This window comes from Rhamphochromis longiceps, linkage group LG6 (assembly GCF_057381845.1).
Source record: "Rhamphochromis longiceps isolate RC_006_pf linkage group LG6, R_longiceps_female_GT1.1, whole genome shotgun sequence".
Lineage (NCBI taxonomy): Eukaryota > Metazoa > Chordata > Actinopteri > Cichliformes > Cichlidae > Rhamphochromis > Rhamphochromis longiceps.
Window position 1 is genome coordinate 4,214,874 of NC_140562.1, and position 13,054 is coordinate 4,227,927.

At 43.5% G+C, this 13,054-nt stretch overlaps 1 protein-coding gene across 1 annotated transcript in view; it reads left to right on the forward strand.

The window, feature by feature from the left end:
* The first annotated feature begins 2,372 nt into the window (after positions 1-2,372).
* slc43a1b (solute carrier family 43 member 1b) overlaps positions 2,373-13,054 on the forward strand; it is a 33,824-nt gene continuing 23,142 nt past the window's right edge. The window contains exons 1-7 of the mRNA XM_085408957.1: positions 2,373-2,499; positions 4,377-4,535; positions 4,750-4,933; positions 5,130-5,185; positions 5,382-5,458; positions 11,921-12,013; positions 12,386-12,519. Coding sequence (XP_085265083.1) covers positions 4,382-4,535; positions 4,750-4,933; positions 5,130-5,185; positions 5,382-5,458; positions 11,921-12,013; positions 12,386-12,519 — 698 coding nt within the window. The 5' untranslated portion in view covers positions 2,373-2,499; positions 4,377-4,381. The remainder of the gene's footprint in view (positions 2,500-4,376; positions 4,536-4,749; positions 4,934-5,129; positions 5,186-5,381; positions 5,459-11,920; positions 12,014-12,385; positions 12,520-13,054) is intronic.

Below are 13,054 nucleotides of genomic sequence, written 5' to 3' on the forward strand. Positions count from 1 at the left end.
TTGCTGTACAGATGGGCAGATATACAGGTGTACTATGAACAAATATACAGATGTGCTACATATATACAGATGTAGCAGTGTGAGGTAAACAGATCTACAGTAGTGGAAGCGTAGCGCTCTGAACAGACTATAATAGTGAACAGTGTACGCACTTTAACAGAGACCATACTATGTGTCACGGGATGGACTGGACAGGTTTAACCAGTGTTTTTAATCATCTTGCTTGGGTTGCTGTGTTTCATCATTTTTGATCTTTTGATAACATACAGTGTTTTTTATGGTTTTATTGCATGTTTGTATAGAGATTGACAGACCACGTGACTTTTGCACATTGCATGTTGGGTACTCGTGGCAAAACAATCAAAGCAATGCATCAAACGCAAGCATTTGCTGCACCGCAAAACGTTCATTCTCCGGTTCCAATACCTTCTTGCTTTTTCTTTGCCCCCCAAAAAAGGAGTGTACAAAACGAAGGAGAACAATGCCGGACCGCACAAAGACAGACTTGATGAAAAGTCAAAGAAAAGATACGAGGAAAAAATCAAAGGAGTGAAAGGGTCAGACCCGTACGAGCGCACAGAGTGGACAAAACATGTGCTGCCCAACTTTCACCACGCTCATATTTATAATCATACGGTTCTTGGAGTGAGCGCATACACTCATGAAGTTTAGTAACTTCAGGTCACTGCAACAAGCCCAGGTACAGTTTACCGACGGATGGGTGCAGGACCTTGAAATGCACCGAACGAAAGACCATCGTACGAACAATGTGTTCATCCATCTCTCTGCATTCAATTATTAGTTATTATTAATCTCCGACTCTCTTCCACAGCCTGTCTTCGTCTGTCTTCCTCCCCTCATTCACAGCAGATGGCCCCGCCCCTCCCTGAGCCCGCTTCTCCCAGGGGTTTCTTCCTATTAAAAGGGAGTTTTTCCTTCCTACTTTCTCCAAGTACTAGCTGAAAGGGGGTCATGTGATTGTTGGGGATTCTCTGTAATATTGTAGGGTTTATGTCTTACAATAATAAGTGTTGTTACTCACTGGTAGATCCAGTTTGGTGTCGGACATGGAAGCATTGTTCCAGGAAACAAATATTTATGTGAATGTTTCCTGGAGTACAGCATCTATTACATAATGTTACCATTAGATTTAGATTTAGATTTAGATAGAACTTTATTAATCCCTCGGGTGGGTTCCTCTGGGAAATTCGATTTCCAAAAAAGCACAGCACCGACAGAAGTTACAGAGTTATACACACACACATATATAAATACAGAGACAATATAAATAAAATATACGAAGGGGATAAATAGAATAAATAGGAATAAAAATAAAAATACAAGTGAATTGCACATTTCAAGTATTGAGTCTATTGCACTGTTGACTATTTACAAAAGTATTGCACAAGGTATTGTACAGTGAGGTGAAGAGGCACTGCAGCTTAGTTGTTCTCCCCTCCTTTGTCTTCCTGTCTCCCCTCCCTCTCCCCTCCAGAGAGGAGTTAAACAGTCTGATGGCGTGTGGGACAAAGGAGTTTTTAAGTCTGTTAGTTCTTGTCTTGGGGAGAAGCAACCTGTCACTGAACAGACTCTTCTGGTTGTTTATGGCCGTGTGCAGAGGATGCCCAGCATTGTCCATAATGTCCATCAGTTTCTTTAATGTCCTTTTCTCTGCCACTGTCACCAGAGTGTCCAGCATTACAGTGTTTCAAACAACCCCGCGCACACACACACACACACACACACACACACACACACACACACACACACACACACACACACACACAGAGCTACTTTTTGTACAATGCTTAGTCTTTTGCACTGTTGTGAGTCTGCATCGTTCTGTCGTAGCACCACAGTCTTGGAGGAACGTTGTCTCCTTTCACTGTGTACTGTACCTCTGCACATGGCTGCAATGACAATAAAGCCACCTGACTTGGAGCAGGAAACATGTGGGCACTGTACTGAATACATAAGATGAAGGTGTGATGAATGCAAACGCCTCACATCAATCTTGGTTGACGACTTCTGTGGTTCCCTCACAGGTGTCAGATTTCAACAGTGTTATAGTTCACCACAAGGTGGGTCCAGTGAGTAAGCTGCCAGTACGCCCTGTACTGAGATCAGAGTGAAACTGTCAAATCTGAAGCCCTGATCGTTTTTAATGAGTAAGAATTTCACTGAAAGTGTAAAAATGCATCAGCTGATAGACAGCAGACTTTATCTGCCTTCATTCAGATCAAACCACAAATCATGGCCGAGCTGACCGAGCAAGCCCAAAAGTGTGTGCTGTGTTAAGGTCAGGGAGGAGGGTGGGTGAGACTTGAGCTCCATTTATAGAGAGAGAAAGAGTCCATGTGAGCTCACACATGTGCCACCACATACTGCCGGCACAGTGGGACGAACATCGTGAGAGTTTGAACGTTCTCCTGTCGGGAAGAGGAGGAGCAGAGCAGAAGTGTGAAACAGATCAACTGCAGGTGGAGAGCAGCTTGTAAAGTAAGTCATTCTAAGGTGTGTTTTCACCTCACGCTGCCACGTGCAGTGGAGGTCGTGCTTGATGAATGTGGACCACGTCTTTGTTTGTAACTATTAATATTGTTCAGTCGTTCCCACGTGTCCTCTCTGTGTCCGCATTTTAAAACTGCTGACAGTAAAGAGATTTTTGTTGGCCAATCAGAAAGGTCTTTGAAACATGAAAGCAGGCTAACAGCATTAAAAGAAACATAGTGATCAGAAACATCACATCGAGTGGAGACCACAGTGGACACAGCACCAAGTTACTCATTCATTTCCAAAAGCATGGCAGTTATTTAATGCTGGGCTCGTCTTACTGACCACTCAAGGTCCTTTAAGTACCACGCTAACCAGTGTACAAGCTAGAGTACTTCACAGGCACACTGGGACCATGCAAACCCCACGCAGACAGGCTGCCAGGAATCGTCTTCATGTGAGGAAACAATTCAAACAACGCACCACCGTTCTGCCACGTCACATCTAGTTAGCTTATTTTTGCTCTTTTCCAGTCACGCAGTCTAATTCTTGCACATTAAAGTAGCTCTGCAGGTCATCATCTGTCTGAAAAATGCTGTTTTAGCCCTTCGTCTCTTTTAAGGACCCCTTTCTTCTGATTGGCTGCCCCTCAAAAACATAAGGTTTGAACAGCAGTGTGCTAATATGACCACATCAGGGATATGCCCACACTGTGACTTCATAAAGATTTGATCTCTTATTTGCAGATGTTGACACATGGACAGACCTACATCATTACTGGCACTGTTGTCAGGGTTAACGTTAGTCCCAGGGTCAGTCTCTATGAAGTTAAAGTCAGCGTAATGCCCTCTAACGTGATGACACCCGATAGCTCCTACTGTGGGTCATATGAGGTCAAACTCCTCCTCCTTCCTACCCCCTCAATAATTCCTTTTGTGACAGCTCTAAGGTGAAGCTCCACCTGCTTTTTAAAAATAATAACATAAATATAGTGACCCTCAAACAGGAAAGCATCCTCGCACGTCCTCACTACCACGTGGAACTGACCACCACCAACAGCTCGCACACTGCAGAACTCCCAGTTTGTTTAGTGCTTGATGTTTCAGGCCCACGTGCTCGTCATCACCTGTCACAGGTCACAGGACCATGACCAACAGCAGGAATAACCAATGAAAACAACATCTTATGAAGCACAAACAGCTGAGAAAGCTACAAGTAATACACATCGCCTTGACATGAGGAAAAAAGACAAAAGGAAATAAGAGTAATTAAATGCAGTCACTGGTGGTGGTCACGTGACCTATATTTAAGCTAGCGCTGTCCTGTGTTTCATTGGCTGATGAAGAGCACAAACTGCAGCTCTGCAGTGTGAAAGGAGTTTATTGTTTCCACACTGACGATGGTGCACAGGAGTCCAGATGGAGGCGGGACGACTTGTAACTAGTGACTGACTCATAATCAAGATTCCTCACGGTTTAAAAAGGTAACACGACAAGACTTCACCAAACAAAGGGCGATGTCGCGCCAAGTCGCGCTGGGTGTCTCACGTTCAGCTGTAATTCATGCAAAGCTACTCTTATAGCTTTGCATGAATCAAGTCCAACAAAGAGCATTGCAAGAACTCCACAAGTTTAGGTTCATGTATATGTAACAGATGTGTTCCTGCGTTGTGTCTGACACTGACAAAGAAACGTAAAACAAACAAAGACCTCCAAGTAAATAACTTGCCCACTTGTAATCTATTACATATAGACTCTGGGTTAATGACTTGTTTGGCCAGAGAAGTTGATTTAAGCAGTGATCTGAAAAAGTCCAGTGCTGTGTTTGGGGACACTGTGCAGGAGAGACAGGGAATCACACTCACGTCTTCCCTGTATCTCCAGCCGTCATGGCTCCCAGCTTGTCACAGGCATACAGGAGGAGGTGGTGGATGGCCATCACAGCCATCGTAGAGAACCTGCTGTTCTCTGCTGTGCTGCTGGGCTGGGCCTCGCTGCTCATCATGCTGAAGAAGGAAGGCTTCTATTCTCACCTTTGCCCTGGTAAGACCGCTGTAAAATGACGTCTGTTTCATTAAAAGAAACAATGCACTGCAGGAATCATCCACAAGCAGGCGCCTCTTTCACTTTAGCCTTGCAGTATTTAACCTTGCTAGAAATGAGGATATTGTGGCACGAGGTGCTTTCGGTAGCTGAAGCAGTTTCTCGGGGTCTTTATTTGGTCGTCCTGATTTGCTTCTTCTATGACCCGTCCCAGGAAATGAGACTGCGGACACGAATGCGACTTTCATGCAGGGCAACGATTGGAAGAGTTGTGTGGAACAAGAGGAGATACTGAATCTCGGCTTCACCATCGGATCCTTCCTCTTGAGCGCAGCCACATTACCCCTGGGGATCTTGATGGACAAATATGGGCCACGACCACTGAGACTCATTGGCAGGTATGACAGCTAAATGAACCAATCAAAGACACTTTAAACTTTAGTTCATGTTTTGAGTGAAAAGGTTTGAGGGCTGATTGCATCATCACGTGTGAGTTTAACTGTTGAGCTGAGCAGCTTGGCAGGGATGCCTGATTTAGTGTCAAACAGAGTGAAATGTGAGGTACTCAGACGTCTGTGTCTTTATGTATTTCAGTTCATGTTTCGCAGCCTCCTGCGCCATAATAGCTGCTGCTGCGTATGACCCTGAAGGTGAGGAAACACGTCAGCACACACAAAGGCAAACTCTAGCAGAGACATATTTGTAGTTTTAGTATGCCACCCTCCCTCCTCATTATGATATAACACTGCCACATGTTTACAACGTCCACCTCTGGTCAGGGAAAGTAGACAGGAAGTGACACTTGGTTTCATCACAGCTGAAGGTATTTCTCGTTTGGTCCATCAGTCCTGTCGGGCCTCATCTTCCTGGCTGTGTCCTTGAATGGTTTTGGAGGAATCTGCCTGACCTTCACTTCACTCACAGTACGATTTCCACTCACTCACACACGCACTCACTCATACACACACATACACACACACTCATACACACACACACACACACACACAGACACACAGACACACAGACACACTCACACACACGCACTCATACACACACACACACACACACACACACACACACTCATACACACACTCATACACACACACACACATACACACACTCATACACACACACACACACACACACACACACACACACACTCATACACACACACACACACACATACACACAGACACACAGACACACTCACACACACGCACTCATACACACACTCATACACACACACACACACACACACACACACTCACACACACTCATACACACAGACACACTCACACACACACACACACAGATACACACAGATACACACACAGACACACACATAAGGGCGATCGTGGCTCAAGAGTTGGGAGTTCGCCTTGTAATCGGAAGGTTGCCGGTTCGAGCCCCGGCTTGGACAGTCTCGGTCGTTGTGTCCTTGGGCAAGACACTTCCCCCGTTGCCTACTGGTGGTGGTCAGAGGGCCCGGTGGCGCCAGTGTCCGGCAGCCTCGCCTTTGTCGGTGCGCCCCAGGGTGGCTGTGGCTACAATGTAGCTGCCATCACGAATGTGTGGGTGACAGGTTGTGTAAAGCGCTTTGGGGTCCTTAGGGACTAGTAAAGCGCTATATAAATACAGGCCATTTATACACACACACACACTCACACACACACTCATACACACAGACACACACACACACACACAGACACACACACACACACTCACACACACACAGACACACACACTCACACTGCCTTTTCTGGCATTTCAAACCTCTGGGGATGAGTAAGTTACCATCAGTGACAACCAAACACGACCTTTCGGGGGAACTAATTTGACGTTCAGTTTGTGTCACGTGCCTCTCAGTGTTGTTCACAGTGTTGTGAGTGGACATACTGTACAAAGAGTGATGCAGTCGCTGTGCTGGTCTGTGTGGTAGAGAGAGAGATGAGTATGAACGCACAGCTGCTGATTTCACAGAACACAAACTTTGTGTTGATGAAGTGCCTTGCATCTGCATTCTATCTTGCAACCACCAGATGGCGATAGCTGCGACTGCAGAAGTCTATGGTAAATGGCATATTCAGTTTTTTGCAGCCGGAATGGAGGCACCAGAAACATTTATCACGAGGGGTCAATCGAGTTAAAGTCAGTTATAACAAGTTCACTCAGCAGTGATGGGAAGCAGAGACTTGCACATGGAACAAAGTTCGCAGTATGATGCAATATATACACTGCTGGGCATCAGACTGCCCCATATCCCTACGTTTCCATCTGCCCCAGGTCCAAACTCCAACCACCTGTCCACACAGTCAGATGCAGAACATACTTAGAGTGTGTGTGTTTTCAAAAACTTGTTCTAAATTCAGCAGCAGTCCTTCAACCAATCACAAAGCTGGCTGGTCAACACACCCTCCCACGCCCCTGTCAGCCCCTCACTCCATTGGTCTCTCTCCTACAGACCTAAAATAACATGAGCCTGAGTGGGTGTGTGTAGGTGAGTGTATTGTTTGTTAAGGGTTCAGGTCAGGTGGGGCAACAAGCCGATATCTTAGGGTTAAAAACAGTGTCTAAGTGAATGTTCCAAGTGTACCCATATGGAAAAGAAATCGTAAAAACATATATGATTTACTCATGAAAGTGGCCACTTTCATGAGTAAATCATATATGTTTTTAGTAAGTATACAAAACATACAAGTTTCATTATATAATTTTTTAAGGGATCTTATATGTGTTTTCACTCTTGTATGCTTTTCATACAAGTTTCATACAAGAGAGATAATAACTTTATAAGATTTATATATATCTTTTCCATATGGGTAATGCTGGCTGAAGTTATTGAGACACAATGGTGTGTGTGTGTGTGGGGGGGGGGCTCTTACATAAGTACCTGATATATATAGTCAGTAACACTTGTTTAGCTTTGATAAAGCTGCCGTATAATAACTGGTTCCCAGCTCTTCCAGCATCCACATGTCAAAGTGTCCTGTCCACAAATCCAGTGATGATGTGAGCGAGTTAGAAACAGTCAGAAACAGTCAGAAACAGCACCAGAAGACATGAAGTAACGTGCTGGGTGGCTTGCAGTAAAACACTTTGAGTGCTCAGCCAGAATAGAAAAGGAATAAATCAGACATGAAACCAAGTGTGTGCTAGTTTATGTAAAACTGAATATTCAGCAGAAATTTAAGAAACCAGCCGGCCACGATCCAGAGTGGCTGCAGCATGTTACTGTGAAACAACAATGACTCTTTTTGCATTTTCATTTTATAGATAGATAGATATGTATACCATACCATACATATACTGTATATACATATGCATCAATATTAACATTCTTGTCTAGTTATCGGATTTATGTAGCTACGGGCTTGTGCTTCATGTTAATTTGCAATGAATTAACACAAAAAGACCCACTGGTGTCATTCTGTGGAACTGACCTGCAGCTGGTGTTGTGATATTTGTGGTTGGAACTTCATGCTTATGCTTTATAAGCTGTGTGTGCACAGAGGCAACACAGCGATGGAAAAGAGGGGAGGGCTGATAAGAATGGAGAGCCAAGGCAAACCTACAACATGGGAACATTACTCTGGGAAGGCATGACTTCAGCTGAACCTGAGGCTGTAGACAGACAAATAAAACCCAGTGATATTTACACTGGGGCAAATGAGGGCAATGTACAAACAAAGAAACTGACGGCCTGTTGCATGCTATAGCTGAATTCTCCGATATTATCGGTTTCATTTCATTTCATTTATGTAAACAAAGAGTGTTTCTCATGACACCTTCAGCGTGAACACTTGTGACACCATAGTTACAACCCCAATTCAAAAAAGAAGTTAAGACGCAACGTAAATAAAAACAGAACTCAATGGTTTGTAACTCTGACAAAGCCATGTTTTGTTTCCACAGTATAACATAAAAATGATTTTAAATATTTAAACTGAGACATTGTATCATTTGATTTAAAAAAAATGGCTTGTTTTGATTAATGGGAGCAACAAAAGGCCAAAAAGGTAAACGATACTAAAAAGAAACAGTTAGAGGAAAACACGGTGACTGTACTGCTCTCTCTATGTGTTGAACTCCCTGAGCGTGAACAGCCAGCCAAACTCAAGAGCCAGGGAGGTGAGCGTACTTGCTCCTCGAACATAGTGTTGAACTGACATCATTGAACTGGAGTGAAACTAGAAACACATAAAACTAAACTCTTAATGATTGTCATACAATCAGCAGGTAAGTGTATTTAGCCACTAACATAGGAGACTTCAAGATAAGCATCCTGTAGATATACAATCTGATATTAATACAAAGAACAATAAGCAGGTAGTGGGCAAGTGTACACTTGTATCATTAGCTCAGAAGCTACGACCTATAACTACTGCACTTCAAGGAAGGTACAAAATAATGTCTCAAACACCCCATTACTAATTGTCTAATATACAAAGAACTGACTGAACTTACTTTTGCTTTCTGAAGGAGTATTTTGGATTCAACTCAAAAGATTTCAAAGGTGTAGCCATGCTTTCCCCACTGTTCCTGTCTATGCACATGTCAAAATAAAGGCTTTCCTGTCTATTCGGATGTCAAAATAAAAGCTTCACAAATTTCTGATGTATAACAATAGAAATACAATTTCCTCTTATTTGTCTCATTAGCATGTGAACATAGTCAAAACAGAACAGTGACTCGTCAGGTTAACTGACCACAGGTCAGTAACAGAAGTGAAAAATAGATAAATAACCCCGCATCTAGAAACTGTTCAGATATCTCAGAATAATGTCCGTCAGTGTGAAACTGTGAAGACTGTGTCATCGTAAACTGTACGTGATAGCAAAGGATTCTGAGAATGTGGAGAAACCTCCGAGCACAACCATCGAACCTGGAACTGATGGATGTGTGTGCGTTAAGAACAGGCACGATGGTGCCGTTGAATCAGGGACTGGGCTCAGAAACACCTCCAGTAGTGATGGTCTGTGAACACAAGTGCAGCTTCTGTTGTTCTTCGAATGAAGGTGTGTGAGAAATGAAGGTGTGTTATTCATATCTGTGATACAAATATGTAACACACACAGCAGCTGCTTATGACCACTGCTGCTACAACAGTGTAAGTGTAAAGATCAGAGCAGGACAGCGCTGATCCACAGGAAACGACACGAGCAGAGCCTTTGAGACAAAACAGAGACGCTTCTTCTTCATACTGTCATAGTCAATATACACCACGTTCCAAATTATTATGCAAATAGTGTTTAAGTGTTATAAAGATTAAATAAGTTGTTTTTCAATTAAACCCGTGGATGGGATTGTGTCTCAGGACTCTTTGTATCACTGAAATCAATCTCGGACACCTGTGATCAGTTGTTTGCAAGGTGAGCCCAATTAAAGGAAAAACTACTAAAGGAGGATGTTCCACATTATTAAGCAGGCCTCCATTTTCAAGCAATTTAGGAAGGAAAAATGATCTCTGCTGAAAAGCGTGAAATAGTTGACCGCCTTGGACACGTAATGAAAACCTCAGATATTTCACGAAAATTTACGTGTGATCACCATAATGTTAAGAGATTTGTGGCTGAGTCAGAGCACACATGGGTTCGTGCAGATAAAGGCACAATGATGAAGGTTTCTGCCAGAGAGCAGCTGCTAAAAGGCCATTACAAAGCTGCAAACAGACATTTCAAGCTGCTGGTGCCTCTGGAGCCCTGCGAACGTCAAGCTGTAGGATCCTCCAGAGACCGGCAGCTGTGCATAAACCTTCTATTCGGCCACCCCTAACCAATGCTCACAAGCAGAAACGGCTGCAGTGGGCCCAGAACCACATGAAGACTAATTTTCAAACAGTCTTGGTCACTGATGAGTGCAGCGCCACCCTGGATGGTCCAGATGGATGCAGAGGTGGATGGCTGGCTGCGTCGTCAGCTAAAAGGTAGTGGAGTCGTTTTTGAGCTGGAATCACGGGGAGAGTTTCAGACTGACCACTTTCTTCCTGGTACAAAAAGAAGAACTGTGCTTTCTGCAACACAACCATCTTCATGCAAGACAATGCACCATCTCATGCTACGAGGCACACCTCTGCATCTTTGGCTGCTATCAGCATAAAAGGAGAGGAACCCATTCTTCCCTGACCTCAATCCTACTGAGAACCTTTGGAGCATCCTCAGGTAAAAGAATATGAGGGTGGGAGGCCGTTCACATCCAAACAGCAGCTCTGAGAGGCTATTCTGACATCCTGCAAAGACATTCAAGCAGAAGCTTTCCAAAAACAAGTTCCATGGATGCAAGAATTGTAAAACTGCTAACAAATACGGGGTCCTGTGTTATTGTGTGACTTGACCTGTTAAGATGTTTTTGATTGAAATAACTTTTGATGTCAGTGAAATTGATCTACTAATGCTGCAAATTCAACAAATGGCCATTTTCAATTCTCTACAACCTATAAAATCTTTTGAAACTCTGTGTGCGTAATCATTTGGAAGGCGCTGTAGTAACTTAACACAGGACGTGTTGATTAAAGTCTCTCCTGACATGCACTGTGCAGCTTGTTAAAATAAGATGATGTTAGTCAGTAGAAAAGCAAAAGGATGAGCCTTTGGCTGGATCCAAGCTCACCCCAGAGTGCAGAGTTATAGATAGAGTGAACTCTGAGTAAATGCAGTCATGACTAAAATTATGAACGGCTGTGTGGATTTGACACAACTGAAACCATATTACAGCCCAGTGCATGCTGTCACGGTGGCTCTGTCTTACAGAGCTGTACAGTTTACACCCAAACCACCAACTGAACATCTTCCTGTAGAGAAAAAATATTTTCACATTTCCACTTCATGTATCCCTCCACTCTCTGACTCTTACACTAATTTGTTGTTTAAGCAACACTTAATGAATGAATGTAACTACAGAGTTACAGTGTAGCCGCTTGGCTACATAAGTAACGTTTGAATAAATTAAGACAAATGATGTATTAAATGTAATCCTCCAAATATATGAAACTGATGCAAGTTTCAACTGAGTATTACAGCCTGTAGTGTAACTGAGCCACATTCATGAGGCGGCACTGTTCCACGTGTGTCTATACTTAGAGTGACACACACGTGTGCACACACACACTCGCACACCCAAACACACACACGTCTGGTTTGCTCTCCTCGTGGGGACCTGGATTTTGGTCCCCACCAGTATAGTAAGAACCCATAGACACACACACATACACACACGGCACGACTTTTTTCCCCTGTGTTTGTACAAAGCTTTTAAGAGCGCCACCTGCTGGTCACTTATTAAAATGTACAACTGTAGAGAAAATGTTGAAAGCTCTGAAGCTTTTGTCCTTGGACAGAAACTCAGATTTGCTCCGTGTGACAGCACGATCGTTTCTCTCTCTCATCTAGCTGCCGAACATGTTTGGGAACATTCGATCAACCATCCTCTCCCTGATGATTGGCTCCTATGCTTCTTCAGCTGTCACCTTCCCCGGTGTCAAGGTACAGACACACACTCACACACCTCGTTGAAAGGTGGAAAACCTTTCTTGGCTGAAAGCTAAAAGATATTGCTTGTTAAACTGTAGCAGAAGGGTTGTAAACTGTAGGGAACATGAAAGAAAGCAAAGGGGGCAGAAGGACCAAAAAGCTGATGACAGAGAGTACAGTGGACAGGAAACAGGAAGAAGAATAAACAAGAGACAACACTGGGCGGAAATAAAAGGGAGGATACTGCCGTGAGATTTCACATTAACAGTAACTAAAGGTCAAGTTTGCAGCATCATGCACACGTTTTACCTTTCCTTTATTCACCTCAACCCTGAAATCTCTTCCCTCATGCTTCTCTGTCCTACTCCTCCTCCTCCTCTCCAGGTGATTTATGACCTTGGCGTCTCTTTCCGGGTCATCATGTGGGTCTGGACTGGAATGGCGTGCACTGTGATCCTAAACTGCTTCCTGAACTGGCCCACTGAATCTTTCCCTGCACCCGAAGACATCAGATACACGTCAGTTTTAACAGAATAGACGAATTAACACTGGAAACTGTGTCAGACGTTTAAAAGTAGAACACAAGTCTCATGATGAGACAGTTGTGATCAGTATGATTGCTCCTACAGAGCGTAGTGATCATATCTGAACTGTAAGATAAGATAAGACTTTATTGATCCCACAACGGGGAAGTTTTTGCGTCACCTCAGCTCAGGTACAGATATCAGAAGGAAATACAAAAATACAAATAAGTACAATCAATGAAAAAAGTAAGATAATACACTACATACAACGGTAGCATACACAGTATGTGACTATGGATATGGTTGGAAATATGGAAGACATCAACTATATAGCTTGACATAACTATTGTACCACTACTATTCCTATTTATAGACATGTACACCTTAAATATGCATATGTATACATATACATGCATATACACCTGCACATGTCCGTACACATGGAAGGTCCATTATGCATGAAGTGGTGAGCGTGGATGCTCCCTGGATTCCCACAGCGGTACCAGTTTGGGGTGATTCCATTCTCCCT